We start from the raw sequence: 20,551 nt of genomic DNA, 5'->3' as shown, positions 1-20,551 counted from the left end.
TTAAGCAATTTTTAATTATGTATATAATAAGGTCAGGGTCAACATATTTCATGCCAAAGAATGATGTGTATTTAATGACTCCAATATATTACCATCCCCATGTAATTTCATTGACAGAGCACTTACAAGTATAACTACCATTAATCAGCATCAGGGTTTGTCTAGGTGGAGAAAAATACATTAGACTGTGATTTTTCCATATGGTGAATTACAAGGGTATACATTCTGTGCACATATAACCATGCAGAGCTGGCTGATAGATAATGGTGACCTCAAGGCTGCCTAATAAACCATGTTAAAGTGCTGAAGAGCCTGACATTACAGAATGCAGTTTTTATAATAAAAGATGTATTGGGTTAATATAGTTACTCAGTGATGCTTACCTGACTAAATGCCCCTCACATAAAATCAAGGCTACCTACAATCAGTTAAACTAAAATGAAAACCAGCATCCATTTATTGAAGACACTATGATACGGATTTTAATTATAAGATTAATTATAAGAGATTATCTTTGAATGTGGAGACCATTAGGTTTTCAAGATCTGTGGCCTGTATGTGATTGTACCAAAATACACAGATTTTATAGAAAAAAAAAGATAACCATAGCCCAGCAATGAGCATTGGAATGAACAGAAAAATGTTCTTATAGTAAGATGATGATATTTCAGAACATTTACTGAAAAGTTTTATGTTGTATCACCAGTTTCACATCTTAGTTTGCATCCAATATTCAAGAAATCCCCAGTCACCTCTTGAATTTAAAGCAAGTCAATGCTGTGGTGCAAATGTAACAGGATGTAAGAGATGCCACTGAGTAAATAAAAAATATTTGCACAATTTGTCTGTTACACAAATTCAACATCTGTATTACGATGAGTCTTCCATTTGAAATGCAGACGGTGAACAGTAACTAAGATACAAGAGGAAAAAGCCACCCAGCAACCCCAACAAACACAAAATGAAAAGCGACATCAATTTCATTGGAGACAAACCCAGTCACACAGATTAAGCAAGCACAATACCAAGGCTCCTTATCTCTGGCCACAGGAGGAGGGAAGGCAGATTCTACAGGATGAAAAAATTCAGAGTATGTAATAGGCAGAATCAATTGTTACCCTCCTCAATCAACGCAGCCCCACTTTCACTGTTCAACAGCTCACAAATAATTAAAGTTATCCTGGACAATAACCTCATCTGTAATGACTAGCTAACCGCTACCATGACAAACTTCAAATTCCGTGATATCAATCTGTATTCAATAGTGTGGAACTGGATAGAGCCTGTGAATAGCTATGAAACATACCCTGATGGTCCAAGCGCGCACTTCATCTGGTCCAGCAGTGAAAAAGTATTCCAGCTGAAGAGCTGCATACCCGCTCTTAATGATCTTGGTGAGCACACTGAGAAGGGGAAAGAAAGATCAACTATTTTAGACCATGCACACACACATTCTGGTTTAATAAGAGAGTTGAAAAAATTCCAACTTCAATTTTCATTTCAGGCACTGGTAAACAACCTTTAACTTTCTGCTTTTTAACTGAAATGTTTGAGGTTTAGTGTAGAAAAATACCTCTGATCCAAAATATACTCAAACATGCAAAAATAAGGGTTTATTTTTTCTCTACCTGCCTTCAAATAGATGAGACGCTTTTAGTACCTTTCATAAATCTGCAGGACGCTACATTCCATGTACTGCAGAAGTCTTTAACCGTATTATTAGGCAATATTTTTTATATTCTGAGAAAAATGCATGCAAAATGTCCAAGTTATAATTATCCAGAGATGACAGATGACAGTTAAAAACTTAATTTAACATAAATCCTTTCACTGTGTCTTACCGTAAAAAGAAGGATTCCTGCTTTATAATGGTAATTACTCTGTCATTTATTATTCTATCAGCACAAGCAATTAAATTACTGCAAGGAAATAGTTGATAATAAAGTGTAGGGAAAATGAATGCTAATTAACCTTTGTGTCTTATGCTCCTCTGTGTACTTCTCCTTTTCCTCATCGCTCATGTCTTGGAGCTTGAGTTCCAGTCCGCCGCTGAAGGGGATGACCATAGCCCCTGGGTCATGACTGTCCACCCACTCTTTAATTTTGACCAACCTGTAGACAGAAAGGGCAATGGCATTAACATGGAACTGGCATGTGAGTGCTTCAGTCATTACCATCTAGCACATTCATATTCATCACAACACGGTGTGTTAATGCTGCCCCTCTTGTCTGTGGGTCTCCCAGGTCAGAGGGTATCAGTAATGCTGCTTTATATTTTTAACGCATGTGTTTGAAACTTTACAGGTCGAGATGCACATGTTTGTGTGTATATACACCGCAATGAATAACACTGTACCCGGGTAGATTTCTCCTTCCTCGTTTCTCAAAAAGCCATTTTCAGAGGTCTCTGTGCACGTCCCTTCTCACGAATGTGCTCACCTAACTTAAGGATACCGGGGAATTCGGCCTTCTGAAGTTCTTTCTTTTTCAGCCATTTTAAAGCCCTTCTGGTTTTTGCAACTCAAGACAAAATAATTGTTCTGGCCAATAGGCAGTAACAGCAGGACACCTGACATTATGGGACAAAGATAGCCTTGCAGTTAATCACGATTTTCTTTCTGAACAAAGTGGAAGGAGATGGGAACAATTATGAGATTAGGCACACACCCATTCAGCAGGGGTTTGGACTCATCCCAAAAAATAGGTTCACAACCCAATTTTCACACTTCAGTTTGTTAGCGCTCACATGTAAGATTGCTTAAGAAATATCCTGTCATTACCGTTAATCCCCATTTCCGTTTTAAACCTGTTAAAGTTCTAAGAGAAAAAAAAAGCCAAGACCATACTAAATGCCAGTGCTATTTCCCCAAACACAACCAGTTTGTCATCTCTTCAAACTAAAAAAAATCCATCCGAAAAGCTTGCTGCACTGGTTCGCACTTACAAGGTAATCGCTTTTCATTTTTCGCCAAACAAAATTAAACCCTAGTTTATTACTGTATACTGGTGGAGGAGTTTAAATAGCTCAGCTATAAGTAAACATCGCAGACCCACAGACAGCACTAAGGACAACCGAGAAAGGTAAAGATATATTAATGGCTGAATACATGTAATTTACAGTTTAAGCACATGCAATAGGTGTACAAATCTTATAAGGATCTTTATGCCTAAACTATATGTATAATAAACTACTTACTTTTCACATCCATAACTATCTAATACTTCAGGAACTGTAGTTGTGCAGCACACCTGGTGATTTTGTTGGAGCTCTGATTTACAGTGATTTAACATAAGACGGCAGACATTTATTGTAAAGAACAGTGCATGGTGTGACTGGTAAATCACAAACTCATCAAAACGGGATGCAAGGAAGAGAACTTTGCTCCTTGCTAAAAATCCCATCTTCGATAATAACAGTTGTGGTTTGTCATTTTAAGAGCTTTGTGATCCGCTCTTACTGGGATTATTTGCATTCCTCAGGTATTCCGTTCGACAACACGGTTGAATAACGATTCACAAATCATTCTCCCAACTCTAGTCAGAGGCTTTGATCCAGTGAATAGACCCCTGTACCTGAAACTATAATTGGTGCAAACCTGACAGTGCTGAGCATCACAAGCTAAATAACAAAGAGACTCTTTTTAAAGTGTTGACAGATGATTTTCATAATGTAAAAGCAGAAAGGGTAAGAGCGAACGGTAAATGAGCACAGGGGTTTGAAGGTCTTTAAATTGAGTGACATGGGACCTGACAAAATCCTGTGAGAACAAAGTAATCAAATTCTCCAGGCTCCACTGCTCTGCTCCGTTGCTTTACAGATTAAAGTTTACTAAAAGGCAACACTTTAAACCAATTTAAAATTTTCCATCGACAGCTATATTTTAAAACAAAATGCCTGGCGCGATCTGATGATCTGCACAAGCAGCAGTGCACATGTAGGCTGCCTTTTGCTACTGTCAAAACATGCTTGTGATATACCATACCGAGCTCTGCCTTCATTTGCAAAATAATATTGCTACAAGCGTGCCTTTTTATTGTATCGTCCTAAGGCAAACCAATCTGATGATGTAAAATGGCAGCGAAAGATGGCTTTCCGTAATACATTGACTAAAACAGGCCTCTACAGAAACACAAAAAAGTAAATGTGAAAACAAAAGGCGCAACCTGACAAATGAATTGTGAATTCAATTGTTTTCGTGGTCTGTACGCATCCAACCTGCTGGAGAGCTGTAAGATTTGACTAAATCTGCTCATCCTTCCTACTTTCACACTGATGGTAGCCATGATCCACGGCACTCACTGTCATTTCCCACTGGATGGTATTTTAAGGTACTTTTATTAGTTGTTACCTAATAGGAGCTGAGACAATTTCATTATCAAAGAACAGTGTGGAAATCTTACGCAGGGATGGTATGGTGAGTGAAGGGGGGAAGCTCAAAAACAAGACAAGGTGAAATTACTCATGTTACCAAAAAAAACATGGGGTTTACCTTCACATTTCTAGCACAAAAAGCATATGAAAAAAATAATGAACCAAATTAATTTAAAAATGGGATTCTCTCATAGCTCCCCCTCACTGGAAGACGTTATGTGGTACAAGTCAACTTCTTTACTTCATTTTTAAAGTAACATACTGACTGGATTAAATTATATACATTTCTGTCAACTATAAATTCAAAGCAAATCATGTTATTTTTTCAACAACTATATTTTAAAGTTGGAAAGGACTCTCTGGACCTCTTGCAGCTGTCAAAACCTCACGTCTGAAGATTTAAAAGCAATACAACAGATTTTTCAACTTCCTGAGAGAGTGAGGTCAAATTTTCCTTTTATTTTACCTATACTTAATAGGTATGTTCCTATTAGCTACCTAAGTACCTTTTTTACCTTTGCACTGAATATGTTGTGTTTGATTTAAAGTATTAACAGTTCAGTATGGCACAATAACATGTTTCCAGAGTAAAATAACTTTTTTTTTTTATTTAAAAAATAAAAACATTACCTTACTACTGACCTATAGTTACATGCCCAGCACGGCAATATGTGAATCTCTGTGCAGTTCCATCATTCACAGTTCCACTAATAGAAAGATTCAGCAGTTTCTAGTCCAGACCTCCTCCTCCTCTGAACAAATGATGCCTGAATTTTTTATTCTTCTTATAATGGAATTTCAATGGCCTTCACTGCAAATCTAGTGGAAATTTTTGCATATTAAGTGGAAAAAATTAAATGTTAACCACGTTTTAATGTGATTAAGGCTGACAGGGTCATTATTTCTGCTAATCATTCATCTGCTTAAAAAGCTCAAACAAGTCTGAGGAACAGACAATGTTTGTGCCATTTTTTGTATGTCCCAATCAAAAAACAAGTGATTTACAGTGCTGTTTTTTAAAATAGTTTTCCTAAATTTATTTCAACACACTTGCAATTACAGATATTTATCAGTCATCATGAAAATACACATAACTAAACCACACTCATCACCTTTTGTGGATAAGTCACACAGTACAAGTTGATGTAAAGTGCCAGGAGATCAGCATCATACACAGAATGGATAGATAGATACTTTATTGATTTATTGATTGATAGAAAAGGTAATTGCATTCTCTCCACACTGGTTGTATTCTCTGTATAAGCAAAAAGAGCATAAAGAAACACAAAATACAGTTTCTGTCTCGCCTATTGGCCAGAAGACCAGAATGTTAAATAAGGATCACAATCATTTGAAGACCACAATATTAGTTAAAATCACTTAAAAGGAAAAAAAGTTTTTAAAAAAAGGGTCAACACACTGGCTCCAAGTGGGGATATATATAATAGAACATATCAACATTAATAAACTTATGCCTATGAAATTAATTTAGAACATGAAAAGCCCTTTTGACACTTAAACTGCGGAGTTTGAATTGAGCACACCGTAAATTGTTACCAGAGAAACACTACTCATGTTTGTTTCAGAACTTCAAAAACAAAGGGCCAAAAACAAATTTACTGGTACTTCTATTGCCGTTTTGCCATCACTGCCAAGAATCGCTTTAGCAAATAAAGTGTGAATAAAAGAGAAATGCAACCCTTTTCCGACAGCTGAAGGTCTGCTGAAGAGAGTTTGAGCAAAAAAAACCCTCAATCATGGCCCTTTTTTGCCAGGGGAATAATTCAAGAATTTTCACATGCCTGCGGTTGCCTCAAGCTGTGTAAAACCTTTGATCTGGAGAAATTACTCAAGGGGAAAACAATTAACTCTCCAAAGTACAGGTGCAGCTACCTGATCCAGTGGCTTGGACCTCTCCTTTATTTCTTGTGGTGTTTTACCTGCTTGCATACAAATGGGTTTATCACCACAATTAAGACAGGTAAACCCATAAAAAGGGATGGGACAAAGGAGCCTGACACCTGGGCATAAACGAGCCTTTTCAAATGCAATTCACCACTTACAAAAGGGGGAAATAATCTTCTTGGAGCTGTAAAACTCCTGACATCCCTGGGAGAAGAGATTCTCACTCCATAGCCTCACTGCCATCACCATCTCAGGGTGGTGTGCTAAACACACAATCAACTTAGTATTAATATCAGTCTTAGAAATGTCTGACCAGTATTGCACATCTCCGCGGACATTCCTATTTCTCTGTGATGCTATGCACTGATGCTTCAACTAATAACCTCCTGATTTTTTTTGTGCTCCTCTTCCTTTTTTATTTTCATCTAAACGAGTTCCTGCTGAATGTTCTAACACATGCTATTGTGTTCCACACCCCCCCCTCCACCCAGAAAAAAGCACATATGAGCTCATGATGTAATTTGCAGCTAGAAAGTCATAGACTCGGTGGGAAGCTTTTCATCCTCCCAGCAGTAAATTCTTTTGAGGACATCAGTGTAGCCACTGTCGTTACCTGCAGATTACTTGTATTTCCTTAGCCTGTGTCCTGCAATCTTAGGAATGATGAAGGGTCATTAGAGGACTGAGTAGGGAATGGAATGAACTGCATAAGTTCTTTTATTTTCCCCCATGAGCTGTGTGTGGGGAGGTTTCAATTCATTTCTGTTAAACAACAGCGATTCTGCTATGAAGATTCTTGACCGTGCAGTAGTTGTGCACCATATGCAAAACTATTACAGCACACATTAATTTAAAATTATATGGTAGGAAGTGTTTGGCTAACAAGAAACGTACTGTGCAATACAGAATTAAACTAATTGGATTAAACGCACAATTTGTAAATATGGTCCAATGTATTTAAAAAATCCTCCAATGAATCGGTGGCATTCTTTGCCGAAATATAACTTTCCCTTGAAATATCCCTAAATAAACTGAATTAATCCGTCACGATTCATAAAACAGCCGTTTTTTTTCCCCAGTTCCCATTGTGAATTGTTCATTTACAAGATATTTTTTAAAGCGAACAATAAGCAATGTTGAGCACACCTCTTGCAATATTCAGAGAAGCAAATGCGTTGCCATTCATTGCTGATGACAGTAAAAAAAAAAGTCCAAATCTGACATTGTGACAAGAGCTGGAAAACTGTAACACGGCAGAATTTCTTGCGAATTTTTCCAGCTACTTCTTATAAACGCTGTCTTAGATGACAGCTTAATGTGTACCACATGAAATATTTATTCTCAACCCGTGTCAGACTGTCTAGCCATCCAAGGGAGTACAAAGAATGTCACTTATTAGAATAAAAGCAGAAGGAAGGTAATCAAGGACATATGTAACATCAGCCAATCATGCCCTGTTTCAACATCCCATTCCATTCATAACAGTTCAACAATCGTTCTGATAACAAGCTTTCACAAGCCGTATGTGGCAACACAAAATTCATTTATTTAGCTCATTAAACTGGCTCACTACAGGACACTTGCTGTGACATATGAATTTTTGTTGCAACCTTATCTCAAAGATAATAAATAACAATGTGTCTCTGGAATAATAATCAAAATATATCATTACTCAGCCTTTTAAAAACACATTTTCCATATACTATCAATAGCAAATTAAAATTAAGCCTTTGAATCATAATGCTAGGTTAATGTGTGAAACCTGCCTTATATTTTAATTCAGACACATAACAGCCACGGCTAAACTAAATCTGTAATATTTTCAAGGTGATCCTCTTCACTTCATTTTACTAGTAGATTGAAACGGATTCATCTAAAGAGAGTCTATTAGAAGACTTTTTAAAGTTGCCACTGTGGAATGATTGGATATCCCCTTATCTGGGCTTCTTGATGGAAATACCAAAAGAACAAAGGTTAAATATCACCGAACAACTCTGTACTATAATGTCAAACTAAACACAGATCTCCCTGTAGTTACTGTATGTAGTGAAAAAGAGGTAACTAATTCAGATGACAAATTAACACAGAAGTACATCAAACTCCACAGAACAGAAGAAAGCTTCACCTAAAGGATAAATATACACCTACTTAATGAATGAAGCACAGTAAAAAATCTTTTAAACCTGCCTCTATGCAATTTTTTAAGATTGAAGGGAAAAATGGTAGTCTTATATAGCATTAGCGAGAGTGCATTAGAGCATTTTTTAATTTAATTTGAATTTTCAGTCAATAATGGAAAAAAATCTGCTGCCAAGTAATCTTGTATTTTTAAAAGCAATATTTCAGTTCCTCACCCTCAGTATTCTCTTAACACCATGTACGCAGCACAGTTTTTTTTTTACATGTAAGTATAAAATTAGACATATCCACCTTTACCGGAAAGTTTTGCTTGAAAAAAAAAAAGCCCTTAAGAGAGTCTGCAAAAAGACTCCACGCTGCACAGTGCTTAATAAAGACTAAACATGTCAGTGTTTTCTTGCAGACTCAGGCAAACACAGCACGTTAAGATCCCATTAGTGATAAAAACAGATCTCTAATAGTACTCCCAAGTAACAACAAAGGATATTGGTGTCCTCCTTTAACCTAACAAAGTGAAAATTAGAAACTAGTAAGAGGCAGACTTATGTTACCTGAACCCCAAGACACTTGAAAACAAACAACCAGTTCCAAGAGCACTTTATTAGGACCATCTGTTCCTGTTTTACTGTGCACCCTTTCCAGTCATTTTCGCTCATTACAAACTAGGCTGTGGAATGGGATTACATTACAACTTACAATGCACTGCTCCGTCTGTACCTCATGGTGGAAAAGGTTTCTACCGGCACCTCAGAAGAACAAAAGGGGCTCACGGGAGAACTGTTCTTGTCACCCCAAACTGCTGCCATGATTTTAGAGGGCAGCAACCCTTCTGATTCGTATTTAGAATTAAATTACTTAAGAACATTAAGAACACAAGACTAATTCTGAAAGAAAAATGAAAGTAACAACACACCAGAGAAGACTGCTGTTTTTTTTTTGCACCTAACAAATGTTCAATTACAATCTTATGGCTCGAGAGTCAGTGAGCGTTTCTTGTTGCCGGAAAGAAAAAATACCCACTCTCCCATAGTTTGTAGCAGACATTTCCGATGTTTCTCTTTCCCACTGTTTCATTGTTCTATGAACTCTTAAACAAAACATGCTTTCTTACAGGAATAGCACAGAGCACAAGGGCAGACACCTGCAATAGAGGTCACCTATTCTGCCTGAATGACTTGTTCTTGGACTTGGACTTTAAATCTCTTTTTATTCTGTAGCTCACCCTGAATAGTGGTGTCTGCAAAGCAAGGAGAAAACAACTACTACCTTTGCCTAACATGAAACATGAGGATCATCTCACGTAGACACATTAATGACAAATGTGTGGCAATATTTACACCCTCTTTGCTATAAACAACATGAATGCCATTCCAATTTGTTTCACTTTGATTTATTACCAAGTACTCTCCCAAATTCAAAACACAGACGTCAGCGTTTTTTATCCTTTTTGGATCATAGTTATTAGCAAGTCAAAATTCCATTATCGGTAAACACCTGTGGATCAATGGGCTCTCACGCACAATTTCCAAGTATGGACTTGTGTGTGGTATTCCACCTTCTCTTTGGTCTGGAAAACCAAACTTGGGCTGACAGCTGTTGGGCCTGACTGAGCTGATTGAAAGTAGTGGTCTTTGCAAATCTTTCCTCACCTTGAGTGCCAGTTTCAAGCCACACTGTACCAGCACCACCTTCAGGCCAGGCTGGGAGGAGACTACCGATTCAGCCACCCCTCCCCCCCACAGCCGACCCCCAGATTTCACCATCTGAACAGACAGGCCCAGCGCCTGGCACAGCTACACTGTCAGCTTCGCCTCGCAGGCTAATTGTAAGTCGGGTGAGGGGCTTACTTGGAACATGTCCAGTCCTCACATTCTGAACTTTTTAAAGCTGAAAGCCGCCCTCTTCCAATTTCCCTCAAAAATGTCATTTGAAAGCATGAAAATTGCTCGCTTGAAGCTCACTGGAAATGAAAAAGGAGAGCTTGCTACCTTCAACTGAGGGCTCCTACAAAACCAGACACACTTGGCTCACCTTTTGCCAAGGAAAGACAGGTCACGTGACGGTCAATCACGTGAAAATCTTTTCAAAGACAATAAACGCAACTATGAACCGACTGCTAATGTTCCTCTAAATGGATGGATATGATGGGAACTCTTTTGTTTTTCAAACGTTAGACTGACCCTCTGTGATGTTGCATGAACTGCTGCCACGGTTTGCTCTCTTAGTGATGAACTCATCTGCTTCATGCTCTCTAATACGAGCACTGCGGCACACAGAGAACTGGAGCCATGGCAAAGCAACCGAATAAAAAAGAAAACAGCAATCTCTTTTCGGCTCTTCAAGATGCCATTCTCTATCACGCAATGCTTCCCACTCATAAAGACATGACAAATACTTCCTCAATCATTTTTTACGAGCAGGGATGTGCAGGGGGTAGTCAATGGCTAGCTTGAGGGAAAATAGGAACAGCAGGCGGCAGAAACTGTGCAGAAAAAATGGCTATGTGGTAAATTCTCCTCTGGAACATCACTCGACTAGCCTGGCTTTGATCTCCTGACTGCAATTACACTAAAATCCAAACGAGCAAGGAGTCGCCTTTTCATTTTTTTTATGTATTTACAACATATGCACACAAAAATGTTTCTTTACATGACCCCTCGATTACGAATACCTTTGCACTCTTGAACAAACAACAGCTTCCTTCTTACAAGAACAGACGCTGATGTAGCGGACACGCAAATTCAGGAGCATTTCTGGTAGCCTAACAAGTCCTCATTTTTCTAGGAAAGCTGTACAACTTCAAGTGTTCAAGTAGTCTACCTTCAGAACTCATACATTTTTGGTATAGCTATGCAGTGAAAACCAAAACTAAGAATATCGATTACTTAATAAAAATGCTTACAGTCTAAATACATTTCCACAAAATGATTAACTCACTTGTTTGTCATATTTCAAATTCCTTTTTGCTCCTTAAAGCTGAGATAGCAATTTGTCTGATGGCTTGCTTTGAATAAGCTATAACCATGTCATCATCACAACTGGTCTGTAGAAAAACTCAGGGAGCCTGGCGACAGCAAGATCGCAGACTGGCGTCTCAAGAGCAGACTGCCTACCATTAGGCTCTGAAAATAGCATTTATTGTGCAATTAGAGCCGGTGAGATCTACCTGTAATCATCTCTGTACAGGTGTGAGGAGCTTTTCGGACAAGGGAAGTGACTCATCAAATGTCAAATAAATAAACTTTGAATCCCGCCATGTGGCAGTGAGCCTCAGGAAAGCTCAGCATACAGTATGCGTTGTCAAAAAGTCAAAAGATTTATCACATTTGGGTTAGGCAAAAACAGAAAAAAATCCTTCCTGTCGTTGACAGATATTTTACAAGGCAAGAATTCCTTGATTTATTAAGGTTAACCTAAAATGCGCAACCTACTGGAAGGAATCAGTCTGATATATTGTTAGACTCTGCTGTTCGCAAGAACACAAGCAAGGAACTGTGACATGTAGAACTATTTGGTCATATATTTCCTAGTCTTGACTTAAGTAAATAGACACACCCCGAGATTCAAACAGGGAGCTTCAGTCACAAAATGAGCACGACTGCTTGCGGAAAGCGGGCCAGGCGGGACCTGAGCACTCAAGACAGAAATGCCATGAAACGAGACATGGAAAAATTCCGAGGTTTCAGAAGGGGAGTAGAGGTGGGTCAAGGACACAGCACTGGACAGTCCCATGCTGGCGATCAGCTAAGTGATTGCTCATGTTAAGAGAAGATGACCACTGTGTTAATGGGTGTCCTGGATGACCAAAGCAAGGTGATGTGAAGAGCAGGCAAACCCTGCTGAAAAACAGGAGAACAAGAGAAAGAGCTGATGAGAACACTTCAGACGTTATCTCCACAGCATGGGGTATAATGGAAAAGCAGTAAGACCAGACTCACAGGTCAGTTGTAATTAAAATTACAGCAGTCTTGTTAGCTGAAATTACAACTGCAGGGATATTTTGATTATACACAAATACAGCCAATTACAGCGTAATAAACACAACTACACTAAAAATGTAGTATTGACAAATGTAGAAGATAACACAACTATAATTGCAATTCAGACATCCTGACAGACATTGGATCATGCATTTTTCTAATGATGTTCTAAAAAAAGTAAGTGTATAACTGGAGTAAAATTGATTATTATGATGAATTACATGTGTACCTTCACTTACACGTCAAGGTTCAACAACCTTAAAAATAAATTGCACATTTCCCTATAAAAACTGTAAGTGGTCCTTTCCTGAGATCAAGCCTTTCCACACTGCACAATGTGGAACTCTGTCCGCAAACGGCAACCCAGGTGCTGTGACTCCTGCCCTTTGGAACACTTCCTGTACGGGGCTAGAACAGGAACTGTCACTGAGCAATTTGCATCCTGCAACAAACAGAATGGTGTGCCTGTCATGGAGCAGGGTGAGATCTAGGTCACTGGACTGTCTAAGGAGGTGGTTATCCAGTATTGACTTATGCTTGCCAACACCAGTGGCAACCTGCATAGATAGAGAAGTGCTATTAATATCAGCTCACCCTGGCCATACAATTCCCATACAGAAAAAGAGTGAGGGCATCCCAGGCCTGTCACGGTCAAGTCAAACACCGGACAGGAATCGAACTAACCTCTGGGAGATATTTTTGATCCATCCTTGCAAACATATCTAAGAACCTTTGCAACACGTAATTTGCATTAGACAAGTGATTTCCAATACTAGCCCTGGAGGAACAGGCTATTTGATTTGTATTCACGACATATTCATCAATTTCCTTTCAGCACCAAAAGTGTATTTGAAATGGTATTTGAAACTGACATGAACCCTGTACCAATTTCTAAGTTTCAGAACAGCAATCATTCAGTCGTGGGGCCTGAAATCAAACCCACTGGACATTTGAAGAATGAAAAATCAAACTGATCAGCAAGTAAAAGCAGCATAAGTGAGAATTAATGGCAAGCAAATTGAGGAGAAGCTGTTTAAAGTTCTATGTGCTGAAACTGATGGAAGGTGTCCCCTTGCAGAATGGTATTTGAGACCCTTAGGGGTCTACACAGGCAAGCAGAACAATTAAGTCATTAATTAACTTGTGAGATTTAGAGCTTGTGTGGAATGACAAAGCAGGTACTGTGTTCCTCCCAGCACAGAGTTGGGAACCACTGCATTTGGCAAAAAAAGACGCATTAATCCATATATACTGTACCAGTGTAATGCATTGCTCCACAATCGTTTTGGGGCCATTTTCTTATAAATCAGATGGTACTGGACAACAGAAGCCATTATTTATAAATATTACATGGACAGTACCGCAACATCTGAAAAAAGTAGAGGGCCTTCAAATGGGGAAAACAACCTAAGCCTTAAGAGGGACAATTCTGGACAGCATGATATTCAATGAAAGAATTCTTATGATTTATTAAAGATACCCACATGACATTAATTATTGCTTTGGCTTCCAGTCTATGAATGTTTATTTTTTAGTTTAAAGCTTTTTGACTCTTTGATATCATATGGAAATGAGAAATTTTTTAATGGTAAATTGAAACCATGTGCTTTTAAGTACTTAATGAACTACAGAGAGCAGTGGCCATGTACTTTCAGAGCGTTGTTTTGTGTCAGATCAGGTTAGGTTTTAATCCAAAGCATATCTTGCCTGATGGAACCTTACCTTCATTTGTATGTGAGTATCTAAGAAAAGGGAGAGCTCGCTGGCCACATTAGAATGGCATCAGCGCACACTGATCCCAAAGCTTGTTCACTTATGAGCTGGAAGTTATGGCAGTTCTTTCACTAAGACGCAGAAGTAATACCGATCTGAATTTCATTGAGGTAAACAGGCAGGCGAAAACATTTAAAATATACAATGTCTTTTCACACCACTTAAGTTTTAAGTGAAGGACCATCATTCAGGCTTTCTTCAACATACTTTCCAAAGTGACAAGACACCTGAAGACACAGAAAAGTTATGTTTTTAAAGCCCAAATAAAACAGTTTCTCAGTGGTCTTTTTAAATAGTCTTGAAACAGGAAGATGAACTCGCCGCCTTGTTCATCAGATAATAAAAAACAACAACAACAACAACAACAACAAATTAACGTTTATTTTGCCAAACTTACCATTTGTTCTTCTTTCTAATGTAGTCTTTTTCAGACAGGTTGACGAGATAAATCATTGGCTTGGAAGTCAAAAACAAGTATTTGTTCAATACTTCAATCTGTGGCAGAAAAAAAAACACAATTGAAACAATGACAGAAGGAACACAAGAGTTCAAAAATTCTTTCACAACTACACAGGAGATGAATTTAAAGAAAGAAAATGAAAAGATGACTGAATTCAAATCTAGGTTAGACGCAACAGGCAGCATCTCCAAAGCTTGCTTGCATTCCGGACAGATGTCATTAGTCCCATAAAAATAAAATTAAATAAAAAGAATAAAAGAAACATGCACATTAAGTCACAATTTGCATAACAGACCTTTGTACTAAAAGAAGGAATCCAACATGCAGCACAGATTAAAAGATTCCAAGAAAAGGCATATTAATAAATCTGAGTGTACATCAAAGACCTACCTCCTTGTCGTTCCATTCGTGACAGTAACGGACATGTTTCTTTTCATCCTCTACCCAGTTCTTGATTTTGCACATTATGTCCTGTTCAGGATTAAAAAGGAATGAAAAAGAAGTCATTAAAGTAGATGAAAAAGAATATAAACCCAGCAGGATACTGGGTAATTATTTCCTAAATGCATGGCATCCTGATGCCAAAATGAACAATGCATGCTCATATTCAAACAGGAAAGGCTGAATTTTGACAAGGACAGGATGCACAAAGGATTTTTTTTTTAAATTCCAAATCAGAAGCAAATGCCTTATAGAGCACTCGATTCGAAACGTTTATCATAAAAGGGAACGCACGATAAATCTTATTTTAACGCAAGAAGCAGAGTGGTTCGAGGCACGAAAATCTGTTAAACGTACACATTCACGGGGGAAAAGTTCGCGAAAGTGGCGGTTCTGTCCCCTTTTTGCACTCTGCTTTCCACAACGCCGATTTAGTGTGCGGTATACAAAAGGAAGGTACCAATTAATTTCAGCTTATCCAGCAGGAAAAAAAAAATCAAGCTTTTCCTAACTGCGTTGCCACATTCATTACTTCAGCCATTGTGGGTTAAGACCACAGGCAAGATAACTCTGCTATTAAAGAAGCTGGAAGTGGAAATGGGTGGGAAAATGGGAGGGAGGGAGTTATAAAATTTGTAATAAAGAAATTGAGCCTATTATTGTTGATCCAGCCCCACAGAAATTAGCGGAACAAGTCAAAGCGCTTTTTTCCCCTTTAATATATTGCATTAATTTTTTTTGTCAACTTCACCACCTCCTTCACGCTCCCCTCCCCCCAATCACTCCACAATCGCACTCCCCTCAAAGGGGAAAAAAAAAAAAACAGAGAAAGAAGAAGCCTGCCAAAGCCTCAATTACACAATGGCAAAAACCTCAAGCTGATGACCTCCAACCAGCTGCATTCACTTTCAGAACATCTTTCTCCACAGGAATTCTAAAGGCCTTTTAGTTAGTGAGCTAGTGTGCATTGAGCAGAAGCAACTGCAGGACGAGCCCAGTGCACTTTGTTTCTCTGGCCTTTCCTCACAGAAAGATTAATCATCTGTGAAATGGAAACAGCAAACGGCAAGTGACACAAACTGAACCCTTTCGAGGTTTTCCTCATCAGTTTCGCAGCCATGAAACTGCTAGCCGCATGTGTCGAGCCTCTCCTAACAGGCAGGTGTTAATAAAAGGCGCACGGGTCCAAGGAGGTCAAACAGATTCTCTGGCAGAAAGAGACCGTTGAAGGGTCATCTATTTTTTTTTGGTTAAGGATTGTCTAGGCACCTTCCATCAAATGAGAGACACGTAAAGCCACCATCTTTGTTAATTAACGTAGCTTTCCCCCCCCCCCCAAAGAGATTGTGAAAATTAACTTTGCGTGAACAGAGAGCTCACAGCTCAGGGATAAACTTCCTTCCAGTATAAAATTGATTTAAAGGGAAAGCAATTTATTTAAAAACATGAACTATATTAAAAAAAAACTGAAAATAAAGACAATAGCTTTTAACTGCACATGGCTGCTCCAGAAAATGTTTTTAATAAAAAATATCTGAGAAAGCTAAGAACTGTCTTGAGAACAGCCTTAAAGAACATGAAGCAATATTTTAAAAATTTTTAACACCTTATTGAAAGGGTCAGAAAAAATCATGAACAACTCCTGGTTTAAGGTGTTAGCAAGCCAATTCACGTAAGAAAACTCTGCCTTTCCAGTAGGCCATTCTGAAAGGGGCTACAGAACAGCACATTTGACAATTTCATGTTCATACATTACAATCGTAACAAAGCCTCTTCAAAAATGTTTCATTTCAGTCAACCGGACATCTTAACATTTCAAGCTATAGTCAAGGCAAAGCAGGAAAGAGGAAAAAGTACATATAGATAAAAGCAACTTCCAATCAAACTGAAAGCCATATTAACAACCCCTTTTATTTTCATTAAAATAAAACTCAGCTGAACATGTCAAATACCAAAATTGGTTTATTCTGAAATTCATTATTTCTCCCGAGCTCTGTGCAACCCTTGATAAGAACCATTCTTTAAACTCTAAAAAGGCTTCCCATAGATTTCACTTGGCACCGCATATACAACCTTTGACAAGTAATGTAGATCATTTTTATTCATTGCCTAAAATTGTCAGCAATTATGTGCGTCAGTAGCCACCTGCAAACACTGAATGGCTCCTCCAGCAGCCAGTGTGAAACCCGGTGTTGGAGGGGATTATACTGAGGGAACAGAGTTCTAATAGATCCAGCAGGTGAAATAGCCCAGCTTGTTAATTTAATGAGTGGCCAAAGCTTACATACAGCAGACCAACAATTGGGCACATAGTGAAAGCTGACAACTCCGTTTACCTCCCTCGCTGGATAATTCGCTGCTGAGACTGAATCAAATTCACCTTTAGCACTGATAGAGGAGCGTAAGCGATCTTGCGCAAAACACAGGTTGCCGAAACGCTCCCCCCCAAAATAAAATGCCACATTTCTAAGACTCCCTCTGCAACTTAACAAAGAGACTGAAAGTAAAGCGAGGGGAGACGGCCTACGTCCACAAAGCCAAGAACAGGCAGTAAATTAACTATGTTCAAGCTTCAGCCTAAGTCCTCATTCATAAAGTCCTTATCTTGAAGAGACCAAGGAAAAAGCACTTGTTCTGAAGTGAGATCCTAAATATATTAAGCAATATGAATCTGCTTTTATTGTTTGTAATAAAAAACATGCAAAACTGTTAGCAAAGCAGCAGACCGAACGTGATTTTAGAATTTCGGAAGCATGCAGACAAGCTGGACAAACTGGATAAAAGAGCCTAAATAGAGCAGAGCTCCACCTAGTTAAGTGACCCATTCTTGGAAGGTTCTGGGTCAGCTCCATTCAGATCCAGTGGACACACACACCTGTTACAGGCAGATGCCAAAGCCAGGCACTTTGCACACTGCCTGGGAGCTGTTTAAAAAAGCGCTTGATTATAATCAAGTTTTGAGAATGGAAAGCCCTAAGTACAGCTTCAGCATCCTCAGTCACTTTTGTTGTGAATGGAGATGAGCAGAACACACAGTCACGTAGCAAACAAAGCATGTTTTCAGCTTCTGCCTGTGGTAGCAGGGCAATCTGTGGACGCACCTAGGCATTAACCTAGAGCCTGACTTCAGTATCTGCTCATAACATATACATATACACGGTATAGAAATGTATTCCCAGGGACAGAAAAAGTAAAAGGACAAACACAGACCCATTGAACCAAAATTCCTATCTGCTTAGGACTGAATTGCACAACAAGCAACACAACAAAAAAAGAAACAAAATGGATGTAAATGCCCCTAGGAATTCCCATAAGATGCACATATAGAATCAAACAACCACATTTGTTGTCTTAAAATGTTCATTTTGAGACACTAAGTTAGTTAAAAGACGTAGTAAAATAACAGGGAAGAAGCTACAACAGTGTAATGCATTCTGTTGTATACCGCAACACTGAAATGCACCGTCAAAACAGATGCTAAACATTTCTACATTATCTTACATGAAGGATTCTAGGTTGTCGCTGTTTTGCATTAGTAAATTCACAGCAAGACGGAACCGTCAAGTGATTTGAGTATTACTCTAGATGAAAAGAAGCTTGCGGAAGCACTTTCATTAGCCCAGCACTGCGACCCTAGGTTAGCAGCTGAATAAGTAACTCACTATTAATGATTTCTACTGCAGCTGCCCTCTGACCCCTTATCACTTTCAATCTCTGAAAACAAAAGGGGGAAGACGGGGGAGATTCAAAAATGAAAACTGCACGATGTTTTTACACCGAGCGCCGAGATGATATGATTTCTACTGCAGCTCCAGGACTGGTGGGAGCTTGTACAGTGAGAGACGGCGGATTATGACTCACGTATTCCGGCTTCAGCTTCTTGTCTCCTCCCCTTACGGCCACTTTCTCCAGTTTGTCAATTATCGGTCCGATGAGCTCTTCGTCCTTTAGCCTCAGCTCCTCGTGAATGATTTCAATGTCCCGGACCGGATCGACGTTCCCTTCCACATGGATGATGTCTTCGTCTTCAAACGCTCCTGTGACGAGCACAGGTGAGAATGAGCCATCTGGGCACAAACTACTTAAACTCAAGAACTTACCGCCCCATCTCTATTCACCAGGAGAGCGCAAACCACTTATTGCTTTATCTGCCCGAATGTTAACTAAAAGAATGCTTCTTAAAAGGCGGTAATTGTATAATATGGTTTACAACTCACACCCGGATTCAACAAAATTAGATCTGGTTTTCAGGAAATACAGTCTTGCTTGTCACTTTTAGTGGTTCAAGAGAACAGCTTCACTTGCTGTCTCACTACACAAACCTATTAAAACCATAATAATTGCAACAGTACAGTAAATTCTACACATTTCGATATTCGTATATATCTGAGATAAAAAGATAGAGATCGACTTTAATGAGTTACACAGCATTATCATAAATGCTGTGCTGTGATGCGAGACACCAGTAAACAAATAACACATTGCTATTTCAACTGAAAGAAAAACAAGGACTATAGTCTTCATTAAAGTTGACTCTTAGTCACGTCTGGAAAGATATGGAAAGCAAGTGTGTGATAGCTTCAGTCTTCTTAAAGAGCTAAATTCATTGTTTTTAAACACACTTAACAACCTAGCGCATGAGTACACAACTCCAGTCCGTGAGACTGAGAATCCAGCAGGTTTTTTTCAAGTCTCTTGAAATCATCAAAATTGTTAAACTGGTAAAATGAATATGATGATCAGCTTACTCAGGTCATCACTGCTCTAGCACAAAAATCTCCACATTCTGAAAACAGGAAGGACTTGAATTTCATTGTACTTCAGCATTGAACTCATTCATGAATGGAAAGTATCTCCCTTGAATTCAGACAAATAGCCGAGACGCCCTCGATAAAGAACATTACCAGAACATCCTAAGTGAAATGCAATTCTGAATTAATTATACAGCCACAATAAACAATGCACATGTCAATGTGCTTGTTCCCAAGCAAGGGATGGAATATTTTGTTCACTGCTCAGAGTGCTCTATAGAAATCAGAAAGTACAAAAAACAAATGAAAATGTTTACAGAGGATATATCTTGAAGATGAGACATAACATGCAGTTTCCATGAAACACGAACTTCAAAAATGGGCTGAAATCAGTCCCTCCTCTCCAAATCAATCTTCTTTGTTGCTGTGGTCCTGATGGTGATTAGATAATGAACCACTTAGAGACACAATTTACACAGCGGCTAATTTTATCGCCCTGATTCCAGGGTATGGGTTTGAAGGCCATCCACGGAGCAGAAGAAGGTGCATTTGTCACATATGAGTGACAACTATTCACACAAACCTAACAAAATTGTGCTGGCCCTTATTAGAAGCACATGCTATTATCACATATTCAAAGAGCAGTTAGGCCCATAATTTAAAACTGCCAACAGGAAACAACAGGGTAAAACAACCAGATATCACTTAAGTATGCTCTCTGACCCCCGCC

The 20,551-nt window shown here is 38.8% G+C and overlaps 1 protein-coding gene across 3 annotated transcripts in view; it reads right to left on the bottom strand.

The window, feature by feature from the left end:
* ola1 (Obg-like ATPase 1) overlaps positions 1 to 20,551 on the bottom strand; it is a 52,761-nt gene that overhangs the window by 5,895 nt on the left and 26,315 nt on the right. For all 3 annotated transcript variants that reach the window (XM_088605266.1, XM_088605264.1, XM_088605265.1), the window contains 5 exons: positions 18,932 to 19,107; positions 15,020 to 15,100; positions 14,567 to 14,664; positions 1,972 to 2,112; positions 1,307 to 1,403 (listed from right to left, as the gene is read on the bottom strand). In XM_088605266.1, the coding sequence (XP_088461392.1) occupies positions 1,307 to 1,403; positions 1,972 to 2,112; positions 14,567 to 14,664; positions 15,020 to 15,100; positions 18,932 to 19,107 (593 nt within the window). The remainder of the gene's footprint in view (positions 1 to 1,306; positions 1,404 to 1,971; positions 2,113 to 14,566; positions 14,665 to 15,019; positions 15,101 to 18,931; positions 19,108 to 20,551) is intronic.

The sequence above is a fragment of the Lepisosteus platostomus genome, chromosome 14 (assembly GCF_059453375.1).
Source record: "Lepisosteus platostomus isolate fLepPlt1 chromosome 14, fLepPlt1.hap1, whole genome shotgun sequence".
Classification (NCBI taxonomy): Eukaryota; Metazoa; Chordata; class Actinopteri; order Semionotiformes; family Lepisosteidae; genus Lepisosteus; species Lepisosteus platostomus.
The sequence above is the reverse complement of the archived record's forward strand: the minus strand, read 5'-3'. Positions and strand labels throughout refer to the sequence as shown.